Source organism: Bubalus kerabau, chromosome 2, assembly GCF_029407905.1.
Source record: "Bubalus kerabau isolate K-KA32 ecotype Philippines breed swamp buffalo chromosome 2, PCC_UOA_SB_1v2, whole genome shotgun sequence".
Taxonomy (NCBI): domain Eukaryota; kingdom Metazoa; phylum Chordata; class Mammalia; order Artiodactyla; family Bovidae; genus Bubalus; species Bubalus kerabau.
In genome coordinates this window covers 103986579-104009435 of record NC_073625.1, presented here as the reverse complement: position 1 = coordinate 104009435, position 22857 = coordinate 103986579, and the positions used below count along the sequence as shown (strand labels likewise).

General features: G+C 38.4%; 1 protein-coding gene and 1 pseudogene across 1 annotated transcript in view; one reads left to right on the top strand and one right to left on the bottom strand.

Annotated features, from left to right (window-relative positions):
* LOC129643518 (cell surface glycoprotein CD200 receptor 1) overlaps positions 1–16318 on the top strand; it is a 43070-nt gene extending 26752 nt beyond the window's left edge. Inside the window, exons 4-9 of the mRNA XM_055568155.1 lie at positions 4282–4338; positions 8219–8536; positions 8656–8907; positions 12556–12661; positions 13210–13255; positions 14445–16318. Of these exons, the coding sequence (XP_055424130.1) occupies positions 4282–4338; positions 8219–8536; positions 8656–8907; positions 12556–12661; positions 13210–13255; positions 14445–14585 (920 nt within the window). The 3' untranslated portion in view covers positions 14586–16318. The remainder of the gene's footprint in view (positions 1–4281; positions 4339–8218; positions 8537–8655; positions 8908–12555; positions 12662–13209; positions 13256–14444) is intronic.
* A 5756-nt stretch (positions 16319–22074) lies between these two features.
* LOC129644458 (putative teratocarcinoma-derived growth factor 3) lies at positions 22075–22638 on the bottom strand (annotated as a pseudogene).
* Positions 22639–22857: the final 219 nt, after the last annotated feature.

Genomic DNA, 22857 nt, shown 5'->3' with positions numbered 1-22857 from the left:
AAGGGATTTGATTTAGGTCATACCTCAATGGTCTAGTGGTTTTCCCTACTTTCTTCAATTTAAGTCTGAACTTGGCAATAAGGAGTTCATGATCTGAGCCACAGTCAATCCCCATCTTGTTTTTGCTGACTGTATAAAGCTTCTCCATCTTTGGCTGTAAAGAATATAATAAATCTGATTTTGGTGTTGACCATCTGGTGACGTCCATGTGTAGAGTCTTCACTTGTGTTGTTGGAAGAGGGTGTTTGCTATGACCAGTGTGTTCTCTTGGCAAAACTCTGTTAGCCTTTGCCCTGCTTCATTCCGTATTCCAAAGGCAAATTTGCCTGTTACTCCAGGTGTTTCTTGACTTCCTACTTTTGCATTCCAGTCCTGTATAATGAAAAGGACATCTTTTTTGGGTGTTAGTTCTAAAAGATCTTGTAGGTCTTCATAGAACCGTTCAACTTCAGCTTCTTCAGCATTACTGGTTGGGGCATAGACTTGGATTACTGTGATATTGAATGGTTTGCCTTGGAAACAAACAGAGATCATTCTGTCATTTTTGAGAATGCATCCAAGTACTGCATTTCGGACTGTTTTGTTGACCATGATGGCTACTCCATTTCTTCCAAGGGATTCCTGCCCACAGTAGTAGATATAATGGTCATCTGAGTTAAATTCACCCATTCCAGTCCATCTTAGTTCACTGATTCCTAGAATGTTGACGTTCACTCTTGCCATCTCCTGTTTGACTTCTTCCAATTTGCCTTGATTCATGGACCTAACATTCCAATTTCCTATGCAATATTGCTCTTTACAGCATTGGACCTTGCTTGTATCATGAGTCACATCCACAACTGGGAATTGTTTCTGCTTTGGCTCCGTCCCTTCATTCTTTCTGGAGTTATTTCTCCACTGATCTCCAGTAGCATACTGGGTCCCTACTGACCTGGGGAGTTCCCCTTTCAGTATCCTATCATTTTGCTTTTTCATACGGTTCATGGGGTTCTCAAGGCAAGAATACTGAAGTGGTTTGCCATTCCCTTCTCCAGTGGACCACATTCTGTCAGACCTCTCCACCATGACCCGCCCATCTTGGTGACCCCATAGGACATGGCTTAGTTTCATTGAGTTAGACAAAGCTGTGGTTCATGTGATTAGATTGACAGTTTTCTGTGATTATGGTTTCAGTGTGTCTTCCCTCTGATGCCCTCTCACAATACTTACCGTCTTACTTGGGTTTCTCTTACCTTGGACGTGGGGTATCTCTTCATGGCTGCTCCAGCACTCACTGGAATACCTTTATTAAGCATAAAGTCTCTTCTACACTCTAGTCCACTGAGAACACTGAAACTCAAAATGCTTGAAGACCTTATTCAATTATGAAGACACCACTTAATGTAAGACCAAGCTCCTCCAATAGAATCACCTGGTACTCACACTGATTTCATTCTATCTCATAAAAACTAATGTGACAATATTCCCAGACAAGATGACTAACATGAGAATTCACTGATATGGCAACAGCTTAGTTCAGAGCATGAAGATCATTTTGCTCTGTTACTAAAAGTAACAATTTCTATGGGGCATATGAAGTGAAATCCAAAGGTAAGAAGAAAAGTCTTTAAATATCTCCTAGAAGACATCAAGCAAGGCTAGGTTCTTTGAAGTTTCCATTGATAACAAACAATCTATATCTTTAAAATAAGGAGCATGGTACTTCCTTGGCAGTCTAGTGGTTAAGACTCCTCACTCCCACTGCAAGGGATGTGGGTTTGACCTGTGGTGGGGGAGTAAGATTCTGATTGCCATGCACTGAGGCAAAAAAAAAAAAAAAAAAAAAAATTAGGGATAATGATTGGTGACAGCCAGACATGTGAAGAACTGATGCTGAAGAAGAATTCTGTTTAACAAGAACCAGAGAATATTATGGTTGGGACACTTTCTTCCAGAAACAGCAGGTCTCAGGGCTGCAAAGGCCAAAATGCTCACAAGAGAAAGCCTTCATAGGCTTCAGTAGCCTTTGTCTATTATGGTAGCCATCTTGGAACCACCAGACAGCTCCCTTTTAGCTGGGAATGGGCAGGGTTCATTGTGGTTTTCTTACTTATCAGAATCCTATTGGGTGTCCTCAGTATTGCCACTCTTCACTCAAAGTAAGGAAAGAAAGAATGCAAGGGAGAAAGGAAGGAGTTGCAACATGGTGAAAACAGAATGACTCAGCTGGTAGAGAATCTGTCTGCAGTGCAGGAGACCCAAGTTTAATCCCTGGGTTGGGAAGAGCCCCTGGAGAAGGAAATGGCAACCCACTCCAGTATTCTTGCCTGGGAAATCCTAGGACAGAGGACTCTGGCAGGCTATAGTCCATGGGGTCACAAAGAGTCATACATGACTTAGTGACTAAACCACCAACACAGAAATAGAATAAGAAATTTATTTAATTTGTAGCAGAACTTGGGGTTGTCACTGGAGATTTAGTTTATCTTTAAAAGGCAAAGTAAGCAGAATAAAATAGAATATTCAGTGGATGTTTATTGTTTGTATTTATAAATGTTGTCACTGTAAGAAATTACAACAAACAAAATACTGTACTTTAAGTCAAGAGTTAGCAAACTATAGCCCATGGGCAAAATCCAGCTGGCTGTATATATTTGTAGATAAAATTGTATTGGACAAAGCCATGGACATTTGTTCCTTTATTATATGTGCCTGCTTTCTTGCTGCAACAGCAGTGTTGAATACTTGCAACAGAGACCATATGGAATGCAAAGCTCCAGATGTTTCCTTTTTAGTCCTTTGGCAAAGCTATACTCTGTGCAATGATAGAGCTTCAGAATCTAGAACACCTAAGACATAACTTGATTTCAGTAATCCCTCTGAGGTCAACTTTGATTTCTTATCTGTTTCTGGAATAGATAATCACAGTATGAACTAAATTTAGTAGTTAGAATCTCATTCTTTGCCTTCTTTCCAACCCAGTCTAATGATACTTAGCTACCTAGAAAAGCCAAATTATTTTAGAAGCCTATTCACTGCTGGCTTCTAAGACCTTTAATTTAATTTCTCTGTTTATTATGTTGTAGAATTGAGTGGAAAATTAGAATGGGGAGCATAAAGAATATTTTTAAAAGCAGGAGAGCACATTGAATGGTGGTCTTATAAATTCAGAGGGAGATATTTTCAGGTTTTTAAGTCATAAGAAGCATTCTGAAAGTCATTGTTGTTCTTTAAAAAATAGTAATACAAACATATTTTTCAGAAAGCAAATTTGAAGTAGATTGGGACTATCTTCAGAAACTCTATAGAACTCAAGAGAAGGAATGCATGTAGATCTTAAGAACTAAGGAATTGGGAACCTGAGTTAGGTTAAGTCTGCCATCTCTCTCTGCTTCTGCTTCATTCTTCCCAAGGTTTATTAGTCAGGGTTCCTCAGAGAGACAGAACAGGATGTATGTGTGTGTTGGACATCCGAGAGAGAGGGAGAACGAGAGAAAGAGGAAGAGATTGATTTACTTTATGGAATTGGTCCAAAATCTGCAGGATCTTTGGAGACCCAGGGAAGAGATGCAGATCAAGTCTGAATGCAATGTGCTGGCAGAATTTCCTTTCCCATGAGGTCAGTCTTTTCTGTTAAACCCTTCAACTGATTGGATGAGGCCCACTCACATTATGGAGGGTAATTTACTTTACTCAAATTCTACCAATTAAAAAATATCTTTGTAGAAACATCTAGAATAATGTTTGACCAAACATTTGGGTACCATGGACTAGCTAGGCTGACACATGAAATTAACCATCATAGCAGGAAATTGGGGAAGAAAGAGGGATGAACTATTATTCTTCTGTGTTGGTTCTTGAGAAAGTACTTTATTTGTCCAGCTGTTTGAGATGCCCACTACTGGTCTAAACAATTTTAATCAAGTAGTGGCATCTGTAAAAAAGACCACATAATCAGCCCAGCTCATATGAGGTGTGCATGATGGACCAATACATTATGGCTAGGTAAGGATAGAGGCAGTGTTACCTTGTACAAAATCGTTTTAAGTATAAAATGAGATATTGTGTAAATGGGAAATCATTGATTAATAGCTTACAATGTAATTTGCAAATGTTAACATGTTTTTCCATATAATGATGTAACAGCTTCTAATTTCTGTATTTCAAGGATTTTTGTGTAATTTTAGTTATGGTTCATTGATTTTCTATCATGTTGTACACAAGCTCTTGTGGAAAAAAGAATGGTTTTTACTCTAAGTTTCTAAAATTGATTTCATCTATTTCTCTCTGAATATTTTCTAGTTTCAACAACTTCATCTACGGAAAGAAAGCAGAGCACTGTAACACTTTATGCAGAAGGTAGTATGCCTGTATTTTTTTGTTTCTTTACTTTGAGGCCAGTACTGAAGCATAGAATGCTGAGCTTCCTTAGAAACATAGTGGTCTGGACTCTGTTCTAATCTTGTACCCAGTTAAAGAATATGGTGATCTGAATGCTGTAAGATAAGTGACTTGAATGACTCCACCAATCCTCCCCTAAAGCAATTCGATTCCACTGAAAGATTATGGAGTTTTCTCTGTCATGCACTGTGCTGGGCTTTGTGGGGACCATAAAAATTAGCAAGACGAAGAAGACTATCAGAGAGCCCTCCAGGGAGCTCTATTCTGTGGGGGAACCCAGACAGAAGCCCAGATATCATACAAGCAGAAGAGGTAAGCACTCACATCAAGTGTACCAGGAGTGTAGAAAGGGAGTGGTTAAACACCAAGGCTTAGACAAGGCTTCATAGAGGACGTAGCATGTGAATCAGGTCTTAAAGAAAGAGTTATTTTAATAGAAAAATAGCATTATGTTGGGCACCTTAGAGAGTGAAAACAGTGTGAGAGATGACATGGAGGTGGAATTGTGCTTGGTTTTTTTTTTTTCCCTGCAGTGAGGGGACAATGTAGTGGGTGATAAGATTGCAAAGTGAGTCAGTGTGACAGAGGGCTTTTGAAGCCAATAGGAAGACATTCAAACTTATTCTTCAGGCAGTGAAAGATGACTGGAGGGTTTTAGAGTTGGAGTAATTGTATTATGTTGTGGAATGATGCATTTTAAGGTATGAATTGAAGGGAGAAGAGTTTTGAGACAGAAGTTAGGTGCCTGACGATGGGGGCTTAATCTAGGGTAGTGAAAGTCACTGAGTCATGTCCAACTCTTTGCGACCCCATGGACTATGCAGTCCATGGAATTCTCCAGGCCAGAATACTGGAGTGCATAGCCTTTCCCTTCTCCCAGCCCAGGGATCTTCCCAACCCCGGGATCGAACCCAGGTTTCCCACATAGCAAACAGATTCTTTACCAGCTGAGCCACAAGGAAAGCCCAAGAAAACTGGAGTGGGTACCCTATCCCTCCTCCAGGGGATCTTCCCTACCCAGAAATTGAACCGGGGTCTTCTGCACTGCAGGCAGATTTTTTACCAACTGAGCTATCAGGGAAGCCCTAAGGTAAGGCTGTGAGAAAAGAAAGGAAATGCCTCAAAGCCAATAAGAATTTGTGTGCAAAAGGCTGAATGAGACTGGAAGAGATATATAGACAAAGGATGCAGAAAAGATGGGATGTGGCTGCTGGTTTGGGAGCAAAGAAGAGACTATTTTTTTCTCAGGAAGTAGGGTGTGCAATCACCCTAGATGATCTTATATGGAGAATATATTTGTTAAGTGCCAAATCCACTGAGTGTTGTGGAGGTACTGGCCATTGGTAAATTATCATTTACCAATGATAATTTATCATTTTAATCCTGATAATTTATGAATAAGTATGAAAAAGGAATGGTATGGAGAAGGAAAGAAGAGGATGAAGAAAGGGGGGAAAATAACAATAACATTAGAACTATCAATATAGGTGAAGGGTGATTGGCTTGAAGGTCACAGAATGGAGGAAAGTGAAAGAACACAGAATATCTGCTGTGCTTGGAATCCTCACTGATGGAGTTATTTCTTGATACTGTGCCCCTATTCAAATGTGTGCTTATTTGATTACCACATACTTCCCTTTAAAAAACAGATTCAGATCTTGAGGATATATATTAGCAAAAACATTAAACCTTATACTGTTTACCAAGGTAAAGTTTGAACATATGAGAACACAAAAGACCGTTCACAGCTTGCTATCTCACTGGTCTCTTATTTTTTTGGTTTTATTTTAAGCATCATTCCTTTATGCAGATATAAGCTTCCCACAGCCAACCTCTAGCAGATTTCTAACAAGCCATATTCTTGCTTGTCTCCAAGTCTTTGCCAAGCTGGAGGTTCTCACTATGAGCTGATGTCACTTCGAGTGATGGAAACAGCATGGGTTTAACTGCCCTCTTGGCTGGCTGGCTGGCTGGCTAAGTCGCTTCAGTTGTGTCCGACTCTGTGCGACCCCATAGACGGCAGCCCACCAGGCTCCCCTGTCCCTGGGATTCTCCAGGCAAGAAGACTGGAGTGGGTTTCCATTTCCTTCTCCAATGTGTGAAAGTGAAAAGTCAAAGTGAAGTCGCTCAGTTGTGTCCGACTTTTAGCAACCTCATGGACTGCAGCCTACCAGGCTCCTCCGTCCATGGGATTTTCCAGGCAAGAGTACTGGAGTGGGGTGCCATTGCCTTCTCAGATCTACTTTAAAATCCTCCTCCTTCCTTTATCTAGTAATATGATATTTATTTAGCCATGAAATGAAAAGGCTTGAGTACATCACAGAGGAGGCAGATGACATCAAAAGAGGAGAGAGGAAATATTAAATGCAAAGCTTAGAAACATAAGCTTAAGCTTCATTCACATAAAATTTTTGTCACACCACAGCTGGTTTTGTTCATGTTAAACTGATGAAATCACTGACACTCACCTTCGTTACAGGTGACTTGTACCAGATACACCTCTCAGCAAACCCCTTTCAGTCAGGGACATGTCAGTTTATGGGAGAGCATGAGCTTCTACATTGGGAAATGTTTGCCAGTCTTAATTTTTATTTTAAAATATGGAAAAATAGGTCAATGCTATGTTTAATCCTGACAATGATATTAAATATATGAAAACAAGATCTGTGAACAAGGTTCACAGCAAACTATCAGCGAGTATTTATGTGAATGACTAGAAAGGAAGGTGAACTCATTGAAAGACTATATATTATACTATCACACATTTGCAATAAAATACTTTTATAGAAAATTTACAGAGGAAAATAATCCTTGTTTTTCATTTGATTTGTATTTATATACTATACTACTTTTTCTTCCTCTAGAAAAATACTTCTAAGCATCTCTTACAGCTTGGCATTGTCATTTTTCATTTATGTGAGATGGTCCAACTAGTGAGACCACAGATTATTTTAAAATCTGTTGATTTAACTGCTTTTGTGATTCTCTGAATAAAAACTAAATAAAAAATTCCAACTTCTCCAGCCTGAATGTCATAGCTATTTTTAATGGAAGTACCATATCTTTCCAGGTTTATGTTTGTCTGAAGTGCCACCCTTAAGAGTAGGATGCTTGGGCCTGGTGCACTGGGATGACCCAGAGGGATGGTGTATACAGGGAGGGAGGTGGGAGGGGCGTTCAGGATGGCGAGCACGTGTACACCCATGGCAGATTCATGTTGATGTATGGCAAAACCAATACAATATTGTTAAGTAATTAACCTCCAATTAAAATAAATAAATTTAAATTAAAAAACACTAATAGGCATGAAATCACACACACACAAAAGAGTAGGTATTTAGTTCTGATGTTACTGATTTTTCATTTTCATCAAAACTTGGGAGGAGAAAACCACATTACTAATAATTCCATTTTCCCCCTTAGAGCATGAGTTGTATGGTAAATCTAATAGTCTCTTTGTCCAAAAGATTAGATTTAGAACACTGTCTTTGTCTTTTAATTCAGATTCTCTTTTCTCATCACTTTGTTTCATAGATATCAAATCTTCTGATTTAATTTCATAACACTAAAAAATCATCATACATATAATACATGTTATTTTCCTAATGATACAGGAAGAAGTTGGTTAATCATTGGATGGATTTAATATTATACTTTATATATATTTCATGAATATTATTTCTTATGTAAGTCTAATATTTCTGGAAAAAGACCACCTGCAAAGTAAATTTTAAGTACAATTTCATGTAATATGTTGGGAATACATTTTGACACATCAAGCATTATAAAGCTTTTCTCTTATTATTCTCTGTTTGTGTGTTTATGTATGTGTTTCCAGTTAAAACTTCACTATCAGTACGAGTGGATACAAAAGCTGTGCTCACTTGCCCTCCTGTGCTGTGGACAAGTGTGTTGGTAGTAACATGGGAAATGGTCCTCAGAGGTAAGCCGCCCTGCTTCAGAGCCTACAGACGTGATACAAATCAGACCACGAGAGGAAACTGTACTGACAAGAGAATAACCTGGGCCTCCAGACCTGACGAGAATCCTGCCCTTCAGGTTGATCCAGTGACCATCACTCATGATGGGAATTACACGTGTCAAATAGTAACAAGTGATGGGAATTTCCAACATGAGTATCACCTCCAAGTGTTAGGTAAGGAACGTCATATATTGAGGTGTTTCAGATAACCAGATTTTGGGCTGAAACAAATCTCTGTCTAAATTCCATGTCCCATGTGTTAAGACTGAAGCATTTCCCCTACAATTCTGCAGTGCCCCCGGAGGTGACCCTGATCCAAACTGAGAAGGGAACTGCAGTGTGCAAGGCAGCTGCAGGGAAGCCGGCTGCACAAATCTCCTGGACCCCAGAGGGGGATTGCGTCACTGAGCAGGAGCCTTCCTGGGACAGCGGCACAGTGACTGTCCAGAGCACTTGCCGCTGGGGGGGCCGCCATGTGCTGAACGTGTCCTGCTCCGTCTCCCACTTGGCTGGCAGCAAGAGTCTGTCCATACAACTGAGTCAAGGTTAGTAATTTTTCTAGTCTTATTTTTGATTTTTCCGTTCTTTAGGAGGAGTTACCTTAAGAAAGAAATAGGAGTATGCGAAGAAATTTCATTCAAGGATGTCATTTCCATCCTCCACTTTATCTCCGTCTCCTCCTCAAAGGAAAGGATTATCTAGAAGAACAATACAAAAATTTGTTGTAAAAAGCCATATTATAGAATGAAGTTTATTCTACTTTTTTTTTTTAAGTTGTGTAGAGCAGCTTCCAGGATTTCAGTTGCCCTACGAGGGACTGAACCTGGGCCATGGCAGTGAAAGCCAGAATCCTAACCACTGGGCTACCAGAGAACTCCCAATTTATTCTTCCTTTAATGTTCTCTTCTGTACTAATAAATTGACTTGTATAGTGTACTTTTACACAAATATTTAAATGGTTTTAATAGAAGGATAAAGGGTAATTTTAAACAACTAATTATAATTTTATTAGAAGAATAAAGTTGCTCATAAATTACCTTCATGAATTTTCAGTCTGGTAGAGTTTTCTCCTCATGGTTTTTCCAATGAAGTTTCTTTAATGTCTTATAATAACGTCTATGATTCAGTTCATTACAGTTTAGTTTCTCTGCTCTCTGCACCCATTCTACTCTAATTTCTTGTTATAAAAATATTGTTCTAATCAGCCTAACTCATATAGTTTAAAATCTGTGTTGTCTATCATGTCTAGACAAATATATCATGTAAAATGTTAGCCCTCTCTGATTCTCCATCCCCCCTGCTCCATTCTTATAAACAACTTTCCAGAGACAAGTACTTTCAGATCTTAAAGTGTTTCTTCTAGTATTTGACTCAGTTTTTATTTTTTTTAATTTTTTTTTAAATTTTATTTTATTTTTAAACTTTACATAATTGTATTAGTTTTGCCAAATATCAAAATGAATCCGCCACAGGTATACATGTGACTCAGTTTTTATTAACAACATGGCTATGTTGCTATTTCTTAATATAGCCAATTTAAACCTAGTGTGCATGTGTGCGTGCTAAGCCATTTCAGTTGTGTTGACTCTGTGCGACCCTATGGACTATTAGCCCCTCAGCTCCTCTGTCCACGGGATTCTTCAGGCAAGAATACTGGAGTGGGTTGCCATGGCATGCTCTCCTCCAGGGAATCTTCCCAACCCAGGGATCAAACCTGTGTCTCTTATGTCTCCTACATTGGCAGGCAGGTTCTTTACATCTGAGCTACCAGGGGAGGTCTTTTCTCTGAGGCTATTCAGACTCTGTAGAAAATACCTCTCCAATCTCTTACCTTGGAGAAATAATCCTGACTATCTGAGAGTGTTCTGAGAGAAGGGAGGAGAGGGGTGTGTGTAAGTGTGTGTGTGTGTGTGTGTGTGTGTGTGTGTGTGACTATTCAGAACTCAAACTTTCCTTTAAAGACACTTCATCTCCACCCTACATTATATCTGAATCTTTGACTCTGGAATTTCTCCAGTTCATCTTCTTTGGGCCAAACTTCCTGTTTTCTGCTGGTTGGGGAAGTGTGGTGACCTGGTTGAGTGGGGTGGGAGGAGAGTTGGCAGCCTATCTGTTCTTCATACAGAACTTCAAGGAAGCTTCCAACTTTTAGTTCCACACTTCACTCCTGACATTCCCCTTTCTCCGTATTTTTTCCTCCCTACTCTAGAGTCTTCTTGGATTCACTAAGGTTTATACTTATTTCACTCTGAATTATTGGCCATTCTTCAGTTCATCTTTCACGTTAAAACAAGTTGAAATCTTTCATCTGCTCTTATCTTCATCCATAATCTCTTTGTCTTTGCAAGTCTATACTTAAAAAAAAATTCTGCGCTCAGGGCTGGTGCACTGGGATGACTTTGATGGATGGGATGAGGAGGGAGGTGGGAGGGGGTTTCAGGATGGGGGACACAGATACACTCATGGCAGATTCATGTCAATGTATGGCAAAAACCACTACAATATTGTAAAGTAATTAGCCTGCAATTAAAATTAATTAATTAATTTAAAAAATTCTCTACTGATATTTTAGTGTTAAGAAAGGAGAAGAGGAAAATGTTGGGTTTAAAGCATGATTTTCTAAAGTCCATTCTTAAAGTTTGTATATATATATATATATACACATATATATATATAGTTTGGCAGTGTTTACTGAGAAGAGTAATGCTCCCGGTTATGTATGAAGTCCGACCACTCGGTATTACAATATGACATCATGTTTATAGAATCTCAGAATTGGAGCGAGTCTCTAGTCCAGTCCCACCCAATGCAGGTATGTCTCCCACACAGAGTGGACCTTTACCTCTGCTAGTACACTTCCAACAAAAGACAGCTCATTAGTTTGAAAGAGAGGGCTTCAAAACACTATTGTAGTTTTTAACTGTAAAACAAAAATTTTCTTCTTTAAATAAAAATTCAGTGTTTAAAAACAAAGTATTGAAAGAAGGTGGACTGCAGCCTCCACTTACCTCTCTCTCTGTCCCAGCCACATTCACGCAACTTCAGGAGCACAGTCTTAAAACCTCTCAGAGTCGGCCAGGTCCTTTGCTGACTTCTCTTGTCAGATTGAGCTTATATTTCTGCCAGCAGTTAGTGAATAGTATAAAGTTGTTGACATGCATTCAGTTCAGTTCCAATGCCTTGGAATAGAGGTGACTTCAGAATTAGGGTTATTTTTCCAAATACTTTTCTTACAATTCCCTGTTCATTTCTGAATATTGGAGATGATCAATACTCTGTTACTGTAACAGAGAGATCTAAATTTCACATCTCTCCTACAGGAATTCACTAAATGAATCCTTAAGGCAACAAAATCCTGATCCAAGATAATGTCTGCTGAAAACTCAAGAGTCTGAAATGATAAAGCAATTTTATTATAACAATTATTTGAACTATTAATGGGGCAAAAGTTTTAAAAATTAAATCACAGAAATAAATTTCACGTACTATAAGACATTCTTGTAGATGTAAATATATATACATATATTTTTAAAGTAGACTTTTATTTTTAAATAGAATGATAGCAATATTGAATAGGAAGCACAGACAGTTCCAATAAAACCCTTGTTCCTACACATGCACGGTCTTCCTGTCTATCTATTGATCATCCCCCACACTGCAGTGGTACATTTGTTATAATCAATGACCCTACCTTAATGTACTATTACCACTCAAAGTCCATAGTTTACATTAAGATTCACTCTAGGTACATGTTCTATGAATTTTGAGAAATGCATAAATGACATACATTCACCATTATTGTATGGTATAGAGTAGTTTCACTGCCATAAAATCCTCTATGCTCCACCTATTCATGCCTCCATCCACCCTGACCTTTAACAATTCCTGATCGTCTTACTCCATAGTTTTGCCTTTTCCAGAATGTCATATGGTTGGAATCATGCAGCATTTAGCCTTTTCAGACTGGCTCCTTTCATTTAGTAATATGATTTTAATAGTCCTACATGATTTCATGGCTTGATAGCTCATTGCTTTTTACTGCTGAATAATGTTAAATTATTTTATTATGCCAGGGAATTATGCCAGGGAAGCCTAGCATGCTGCTGTCCATTAGGTCACAAAGAGTCATACACAGCTGAGTGACTGAACTGAACTGAGTATTAAATTATATATTCTTGTGTCTATATTTACAGGTGCTGAAATACCAGCACACTTAAAAAATTTATATATCACTGCCCCTATTTTTATTATCTTGATCGTCGCGGGATCCATTTGGCTTTTGAAAATCAGTAGCTGCAGGTACTGACTGATGCCTTCTCTTCTCCAGCTTTATTGGGTTAAAAAGAAGTCAGAAATATGGAATTGACTAGGTAAAATTAAGATTTTTAACATCAATTCTCCCATAATCAAGAAGTGTACCCTGAAAATAAAATACATGGTCTACTCTGAATGACATGGGGGATTTTTCTAGGTTATTTAGATATGCAAGCATAGTGAATTAGGCTGTCTGGGGCAGGATCTTGGGAGAGACAGTGCCTGCTATTTTGCATTTGGGAAAAGAATTACAATAATTAATTTCATATACCAAAAATGAAGTGTTGCATATATTCCATTACACAAGGTTCTTTGCATAATTTTACTTATCTTTCCAAAATTCAGAATTATCTTATTTGAATGTGTTAACTGCTAGCAGCATTCTTTACTCATATCTGATAGTTCATTTCTGACTTATTATAGTTTCTATCAAAATGAACCATAATTGTCAACAGCATACTCTTTTGTTTTCTCATTTTCAATCTGAATAATCGTGGTTTGACATTTATTCTAGCTTATTTTTATTTTTGCAGAAAATGTAAATTGAAAAAAACAGAGCATACTCCAGTTGTTGAGGAGGTAAGATTAAAAAGAATATTTGCAAACTTTTAAGCCATGTAGTCTGAAAATCTAGTCAGTTAGTTCAGTTTAGTCGCTCAGTTGTGTCCAACTCTCTGTGACCCCATGAACCGCAGCATGCCAGGCCTCCCAGTCCATCACCAACTCCCAGAGTCCACCCAAACCTATGTCCATTGAGTCAGTGATGCCATCCAACCATCTCACCCTCTGTCATCCCCTTTTCCTTCTGCTCTCCATCTTTCCCAGCATCTAGTCACATAATTTGTAATTTGCATCAATATTAGTATTTTAATTAAAAAGAAAAAATTCTAATTCTACAATACTGTAAGATGTACTTATTTTGTTAATTATCCACCAAGCACTTTTTAAACACACCCCAAATCCATGTTTTTAAGAACTGCATCCTACAAAAGACATCATGTTAGCCTCGTTTGGACTGTAATCTTTGGAGAAATTGAGTTAGTATTTCTTCTTCCTTTAAACCATCTCTAATTCTTGATTTCCTTTTCTCAATACCATCATCATTTCTGTCTTACCTAAAGTAAAAGTGAAAGTCACTCAGTCGTGTCCCACTCTTTGAGACCCCATGGACTATACAGCCCATGGACTTCTCCAGGCCAGAATACTGGAGTGGGTAGCCTTTCCCTTCTCCAGGGGATCTTTCCAACCCAGGCATCAAACTCAGGTCTCCCACATTGCAGGCGATTCTTTACCTGCCAAGCCACAAGGGAGGCCCAAGAATACTGAAGTGGGTAGCCTATCCCCTCTCCAGTGGATCTTCCTGACCCAGGAATTGAACCAGGGTCTCCTGCATTGCAGGTGGATTCTTTACCAACTGAGCTATCAGGGAAGCCCTTTTTACCTAAGTTTAATACTTATCCAGCTCTAGAATCTACTATAAAAAGTAGTTTACTAAATCTTTGACACTCTCTTCTGAAATACTCCTCACGTCACTTCACTCTTCTACATTCCTACTTTCAGGCAACTGTTATCATCTGACACTGAGACATAAATAATCAAAAAATTTTTGATAGTATATTAGAAAGTCTTGCTTTTATGTTCATGCAGACTCACAGACCACTATTGGTAGACACTAAAGTTGTGAGCACTTGTTAGAAAAGCACAGGTAGTTAGGATTTCTGTTTTTTTTTTTTTTTTCAATTGAATTTAACATTGGGTTATATCTTAGGATGAAATGGAGCCCTATGCCAGCTACACAGAGAAGAACAATCCACTTTATGATATTACAAACAGGGTGAAGACGTCTCCGGTGTTACAAAGTGAAGTTGATGGTATGAATCTCCATACTATTTATGTGCCTAGCGTGTAGCACCAGGACAAATGAATCAAGATGCAGTTACAGATACTGTTCTGATTTTCTTAGAGTTCTGGAATGGAAAGCCTATTTTGAAACTAGCTTTTCAAAGATTCTTAGAAGACAGAGACATTATAGAGGATTTGCATTTATATCTTTATACAGTTGAACTTTTAGAATTTTAGCTGTTACTGGCTAGTTCTTTAAACTGATATTACAAAGAAAGCACATGCTCCTGATAAAATATTAAAATTGTTCAGTATGGTAGATGATGAAAATCGAGTTACCTCAAATAACTTCACAGAAGGAATAATTACCAACAGTTTTATGTAATATTTGAGGAAATTTCTATGTGCACATGTCATACCTATAGGTGCATTGTATATGTATACACTTATATGCCCACTTACATATTCATACACGTATATCCTTGTCAAGACAGAAATAGAAACATAGCATAATTTGTTCTTTACTTATAGAAAGTTAATAATATAATATATCTTAAAGATCTTTTGTATCAACACAAGCAGAGCTACCTCACTCCTCTTAATGGTTATGTATAATTCCATTGTATGTAATGGAATTGAATTTAATTAACCCTGTGGTGGACATTTCGATTGTTTTGTTTTGCTATTATAAACAATACTACATAGAATGTTTCTTGTGGATTTATCTCTTTGAATGTGTTTGAACATATTTGTAAGATAATTTCCTTGAGTGAAATTGTGAGGCCAAAGGTTTTGTGCATCTTTATTACTGACTGATATGTCAATATTATTGACTGCTATGTCAAATTGTATCAATTTATATTCCCTCCAATCCTGTTTGAATGTGCCTTTTCTATTATTTTAATACCTGTAAATTGTCAACCTTCTGTTAGCAAATATAGGATTATAATAAGAATTTCACTATTTAATAAAACTGAATTTATATTTTCCTTCCGTGTATGCATGTGTGCACATGTGTGTGAGAGAGAGAGAGGAAGAACACACATGAGGACATTAGCTTCTTCTGAACTTATTAAATCTCTAGAGCGGTATTGCTAATACCTAATAATGTGATCAATTGGAAAAGTGTGTTGTTATGGTATACATTTTATTGTGATACATTTATCAAATAACAAATGTTGATTGACTTGTTGTTTTTTCAGTTTTTGAAATTTAATTTTCAGTATCATTTTTCCTGCTGTGAAGTAAACATTTATTTTTCATAATGAAATATATTTTTCATATATTAAAAATTATTAATATATTCCCAATATTTTATTCCTTAGAAAAATAGAGGAAAAACTGGAAATAGAACTGCCTTATGACCCAGCAATCCCACTGCTGGGCATACACACTGAGGAAACCAGAATTGAAAGAGACACGTGTACCCCAGTGTTCATCACAGCACTGTTTATAATAGCCAGGACACGGAAGCAACCTAGATGTCCATCAGCAGATGAATGGATAAGAAAGCTGTGGTACATATACACAATGGAGTATTACTCAGCCATTAAAAAGAATACATTTGAATCCGTTCTAATGAGGTGGATGAAACTGGAGCCTATTATACAGAGTGAAGTAAGCCAGAAAGAAAAACACCAATACAGTATACTAACACATATATATAGAATTTAGAAAGATGGTAACAATAACCCTGTATACGAGACAGCAAAAGAGACACCGATGTATAGAACAGTCTTTTGGACTCTGTGGGAGAGGGAGAGGGTGGGATGATTTGGGAGAATGGCATTGAAACATATATAATATCATGTGTGAAATGGGTTGCCAGTCCAGGTTCGATGCACGATGCTGGATGCTTGGGGCTGGTGCGCTGGGACGACCCGGGGGGATGGTGTGGGGAGGTAGGGGGAGGAGGGCTCGGGATGGGGAGCACCTGTGTGCCTGTGGTGGATTCATTTTGGTGTGTGGCAGAACCAATACAATATTGTAAAGTTAAAAAACAAACAAACAAACATGATTTAGTTAGAAAGCTACTATGTCATGTCATGCCACAAGCATTATTGAACTATGTAAGAAGGTTTTACATATTCATTTTCTCTGCGTTATAGTTAAAAATCTATGTGTTTTTTCGTGATCTGAGGAAGTAGCTGGCATAGGGCCCTGGACTCAGTAAGAAAGTCACTGGCTTTCTTACTTCTTTTATAGAACTACGAACTTTGCTTAAAACATGACTCTCATACCTTAAAAAAGGTTTGGTTTTTTTTTTTCAAAGAAAACAAACTTTCTTTAAAAAATTATTTTTTGTGTGGAACCATATTATATAAAACAGAGATAAGTATAAAGCCTTTTAGCCAAAGGAGTGGCCAGAGGTCCTGAACTTGTGACTTCTCAGTTCCTCAACCCTGCAGTGACCCCTGTGGGACCTTCCCCTTCTATGGGACATAGTTTGGAAACTAACAGTTATGTGGTAATCCTTCTACTAAACACCTATAGAATAAAAACTTGCTGGTACATTGAAAAAAAAATTAAATTTTTTAACATGGTAGAAATTAAAACAAAATCCATTCATGCTTTAATTGTGCCATTAGAAACATTTGACAGCTATTTTGTTTTACTAATATGTTTGCCTCCCTGAAGACATTTTGGTTACTCTAAACTTTATTCTTAAAATGATTGTTAATTTATTTTGGATATAAAACTACTATAGTGGCACTTGACACGTGATATTTTAACCAAACCATTTTGACGAGGTCAAGAAAACAGTCCATTAAGTTTCTGCATATAAATATTACCAAGAAGTGTGCACAATAGACATTATAACCCTGTCTTGACATTTTCTTAATTCTTCATCCATCCCTTTATTGGGATGAGGTTCACTCTTAGGTTCAATATCTGTTTAAATATTTTACATTTTTTTTAAATTTTATTTTATTTTTAGACTTTACATAACTGTATTAGTTTTGCCAAATATCAAAATGAATCCGCCACAGGTATACATGTGTTCCCCATCCTTAACTTGATAATGTCAAAACAATCATGTCAAATAACATCATAGTAAAGATGTCAAGATAATTTATAATGTCAATTTACACTTTTTAGGAAATAAATGTATTAACCTCTTCTACTACAGGGGTGTTAAACATTGTTGAAAATCCGAATTATGTGGGGAAATACAAAATAATAAAGATTCCCCAATTCCTCTCTAGATCTGCTGAACCAGAAAATCTAGTGATTGGACTTAGTGTGTCAGGTTTTCCAAGAAGCAGAAGGTAATATGGAGTTCAGTTCGGTTCAGTTCAGTCGCTCAGTCATGTCCAACTTCTTTGCGACCCCATGAAGTGCAGCACACCAGGCCTCCCTGTCCATCACCATCTCCCGGAGTTCACTCAAACTCACGTCCATCGAGTCGGTGATGCCATCCAGCCATCTCATCCTCTGTCGTCCCCTTCTCCTCCTGCCCCCAATCCCTCCCAGCATCAGAGTCTTTTCCAATGAGTCAACTCTTTGCATGAGGTGGCCAAAGTACTGGAGTTTCAGCTTTAGCATCATTCCTTCCAAAGAACACCCAGGGCTGATCTCCTTTAGAATGGACTGGTTGTATCTCCTTCCAGTCCAGGGGACTCTCAAGAGTCTTCTCCAACACCACAGTTCAAAAGCATCAATTCTTTGGCACTCAGCTTTCTTCACAGTCCAACTCTCACATCCATACATGAATACTGGAAAACCATAGCCTTGACTAGATGGACCTTTGTTGGCAAAGTAATGTCTCTGCTTTTTAAGATGCTGTCTAAGTTGGTCATAACTTTTCTTCCAGTGTTACTCACTTATAAAAGCATCTTTTAATTTCATGGCTGCAGCCACTATCTGCAGTGATTTTGGGGCCCCTCAAAATAAATTTGCCACTGTTTCCACTGTTTCTCCATCTATTTGCCATGAAGTGATGGGACCGGTCAAGCAGGAGACGGCAAGAGTGAACGCTGACATTCTAGGATTCAGCAAACTAAAATGGACTGGAATGGGTGAATTTAACTCAGATGACCATATTATCTACTACTATGGGCATGAATTCCTTAGAAGAAATGGAGTAGCCATCAAAGTCTAAAAAAGAGTCCAAAATTCTGTACTTGGATGCAATCTCAAAAACTACAGAATGATCTCTGTTCATTTTCAAGGCAAACGATTCAATATCATGGTAATCCAATTCTATGCCCCAACCAGTAACACTGAAGAGGCTGAACAGTTCTATGAAGACCTACAAGACCTTTTAGAACTCACACCCAAAAAAGATGTCCTTTTCATTATACGGGACTGGAATGCAAAGTAGGAAGTCAAGAAACACCTGGAGTAACAGGCAAATTGGGCCTTGGAGTACAGAATGAAGCAGAGCAAAGGCTAATAGAGTTTTGCCAAGAGAATGCACTGGTCATAGCCAACACCCTCTTCCAACAACATAAGAGAAGACTACACTTGGACATTACCAGATGGCCAACACCTAAATCAGATTGATTATATTCTTTGCAGCCAAAGATGGAGAAGCTCTATATAGTCAGCTAAAACAAGACCGTGAATGACTGTGGCTCAGATCATGAATTCCTTATTGCCAGATTCAGACTTAAGTTGAAGAAAGTGGGGAAAACCACTAGACCATTCAGGTATGACCTAAGTCAAATCCCTTATGATCATACAGTGGAAGTGAGAAATAGATTTAAGGGGCTAGATCTGATAGACAGAGTGCCTGGTGAACTATGGATGGAGGTTCGTGACATTGTACAGGAGACAGGGATCAAGGCCATCCCCAAGAAAAGCAAAAAGCCAAATGGCTGTCTGAGGAAGCCTTACAAATAGCTGTGAAAAGAAAAGTGAAAAGCAAAGGAGAAAAGGGAAGATATACCCATTTGAATGCAGAGTTCCAAAGAACAGCAAGGAGAGATAAGAAAGCCTTCCTCAGCAATCAGTGCAAAGAAATAGAGGAAAACAATAGAATGGGAAAGACTAGAGATCTCTTCAAGGAAATTAGAGGTACCAAGGGAACATTTCATGCAAAGATGGGCTCAATAAAGGACCGAAATGGTATGGACCTAACAGAAGCATAACATATTACGAAGAGGTGGCAAGAACACACAGAAGAACTGTACAAAAAAGATCTTCATGACCCAGATAATCACGATGGTGTGATCACTCACCTAGAGCCAGAATCCTGGAATGTGAAGTCAAGTGGGCCTTAGGAAGCACCACTATGAACAAAGCTGGTAGAGGTGATGGAATTCCAATTGAGCTATTTCAAATCCTAAAATATGATGCTGTGAAAGTGCTGCACTCAATATTTAAGCAAATTTGGAAAACTCAGCAGTGGCCACAGGACTGCAAAAGGTCAGTTTTCATTCCAGTCCCTAAGAAAGGCAATACCAAAGACTGCTCTAACTACTGCACAATTGCACTCATCTCACACTGTAGCAAAGTAATGCTCAAAATTCTGATGGGACCGGATGCCATGATCTTAGTTTTCTGAATGTTGAGCTTAGGCCAACTTTTTCACTCTCTACTTTCACTTTCATCAAGAGGCTCTTTAGTTCTTCTTCACTTTCTGCCATAAAGGTGGTGTCATCTGCATATCTGAGGTTATTAATATTTCTCCCGGCAATCTTGATTCCAGCTTGTGCTCTCTCCAGCCCAGGGTTTCTCATGATGTACTCTGCATATAATTTAAATAAGCAGGGTGACAATATACAGCTTTGACGTACTCCTTTTCCTATTTGGAACCAGTCTGTTGTTCCAGGTCCAGTTCTAATTGTTGCTTTGTGACCTGCATACAGATTTCTCAAGAGGCAGGTTGGGTGGTGTGGTATTCTCATCTCTTTCAGAATTTTCCACAGTTTATTGTGATCCACACAGTCAAAGGCTTTGGCATAGTCAATAAAGCAGAAATAGATGTTTTTCTGGAACTCTTCTTGCTTTTTCGATGATCCAGCAGAAGTTGGAAATTTGATCTCTGGTTCCTCTGCCTTTTTTAAAACCAGCCGGAACATCTGGAAGTTCATAGTTCACGTATTATTGAAGCCTGGCTTGGAGAATTTTGAGCATTACTTTGCTAGTGTGTGAGATGAGTGCAATTGTGCGGTAGTTTGAGCATTCTTTGGCATTGCCTTTCTTTGGGATTGGAATGAAAACGGACCTTTTCCAGTCCTGTGGCCACTGCTGAGTTTTCCAAATTTGCTGGCATATTGTGTGCAGCATTTCCACAGCGTCATCTTTCAGGATTTGAAATAGCTCAACAGGAATTCCATCATCTCCACCAGCTTTGTTCATAGTGATGCATCTTTTGGGGGTGTTAGTTCTAGAAGGTCTTGTAGGTCTTCATAGAACCATTTAACTTCGGCTTCTTCAGCATTACTGGTTGGGGCATAGACTTGGATTACTGTGATATTGAATGGTTTGCCTTGAAAACGAACAGAGATCATTCTGTCATTTTTGAGATTGCACCCAAGTACTACATTTCAGACTCTTTTGTTGACGATGATGGCCACTCTGTTTCTTCTAAGGGATTCTTGCCCACAGTAGTAGATATAATGTTCATCTGAGTTAAATTCACCTATTTCAGTCCATTTTAGTTTGCTCATTCCTAAAATGTTGACGTTCACTCTTGCTATCTCCTGTTTGACCACTTCCGATTTGCCTTGATTCATGGACCTAACATTCCAGGTTCCTATGCAATATTGCTGTTTACAGCATTGGAACTTACTTCCATAAAAATGAAAAGGCAACTTATAAAATGGAAGAAAATATTTGCAAACCATATTTATAAGATGTCAGTATACAAAATATAAATAAAGAATTCATCCAACCCAACAGCAAAAACAAAGCAAAGCCAACAACTTCAATTTAAAAATGGACATAGGACTTGAGTAGACATTTTTCCAAAGACATAAAAATGACCAGATAGAATTTTTTTCAAGGAGACTTTATTCTCTACAAATCTTTGAGAGAACAGGTGTTCTTGTCTTATACAGCTTCCTATAGATGATAGAAACTTGCCCTTCAACTTTGCTTTTTGACTTGCTTCTCTGCACCCATCTAATCAACTAAGTGATCCATTTATTTTCTCAACTCTCTCTCATTTGCTCTCCGTTTTCTACCTAGTCTCCCAGGGACACATGTACACCTTCCATTACTCCAGCATCCTGTCTCTCACCTCTTAAAACTGCCCCTTCTCTTCTCCTTTGCTCCCATTACAGATTTTCTTTCCTTTCCAAGAAATTGCCTTAATTAATTTGTTCAACTCTATTCAATGCTTTATACTCAGTTTCACATTGGGAGTAACCTTTAATAATCTGAAGATAGAATTCATTTGTTTAAAGGAAACTCTTTATAAACCTTGCTAGAAATACATGTATCAGAAACACAGAAGTTCGGCATAATACATGGCTTACTATTTTAAAGTAGTTTTTTGGAGAGGGCAGGGCAGAGGAAAGTAGCTGGTACTTTAAGGAAATGTTAGAGACCATAGGGAAATGTATTCACTCTTTCAAGACAACTAACATCATCATCTCTCAGTTGGGTCATTGGAGGGACAGCCTCTTCCGGTCATGAAATTTGCATGACAAATGTTGATTGCAAATGTGCGTTAATAACTGTATAGCAAGGAAGATTCCAGGTAGCAGAAAAGCACATGCAGACAACATTAATTCTGGAGTTCCAGCAGTGATGAGGTGTTCATCACAGCCGGGTAGGAATCACTGAGGAATGCAGCGAAACTGGCCATGCCAGCATTTACACATGAAACACTTCATGGGCAACCAGGTGTCATGGGGCATAGACCCACACACTTCCCTTAGTGCATGTCAAGCTCACGGTTCTCTCCACAGAGGGAGAATAGGTATAAAAGGACCCCAGAATGCAGGTTCTCCCATTCAGGGTAGCAGGTTCTATTTAGCCCCTTAAGGTTCTGGATTCCCACGGATTATGTAAACTGGGAAGGCCAATGATGAACCATTATCTCTGAAGGGCTGGTCTCCCTGTAATGGATGGGTAAGTTTACGGTGGCTCAATCCAGCAACTAATCCCAGTTCAAATGCTTTGGAAAAGGCCATGATCAAAATCACACTGGAAGAGATGTGCTCCATCTTCCCTTGGTCCATGGCCCACAGATCAGTGCTAATAAATGTTTTGACTATAACCTTCAGGGAGATTCTCCTTCCTCAGCCATACTTGACTTTCAATTTTTTTTTAATTGAAACTTTTAGTGAGATAATTATAGATTCACATCCAAGTGAAAGAAATAACACAGAGATCTCATGCACCATTCCCGGTTTGCCCTAATGATAACATTATGCTAAATAATA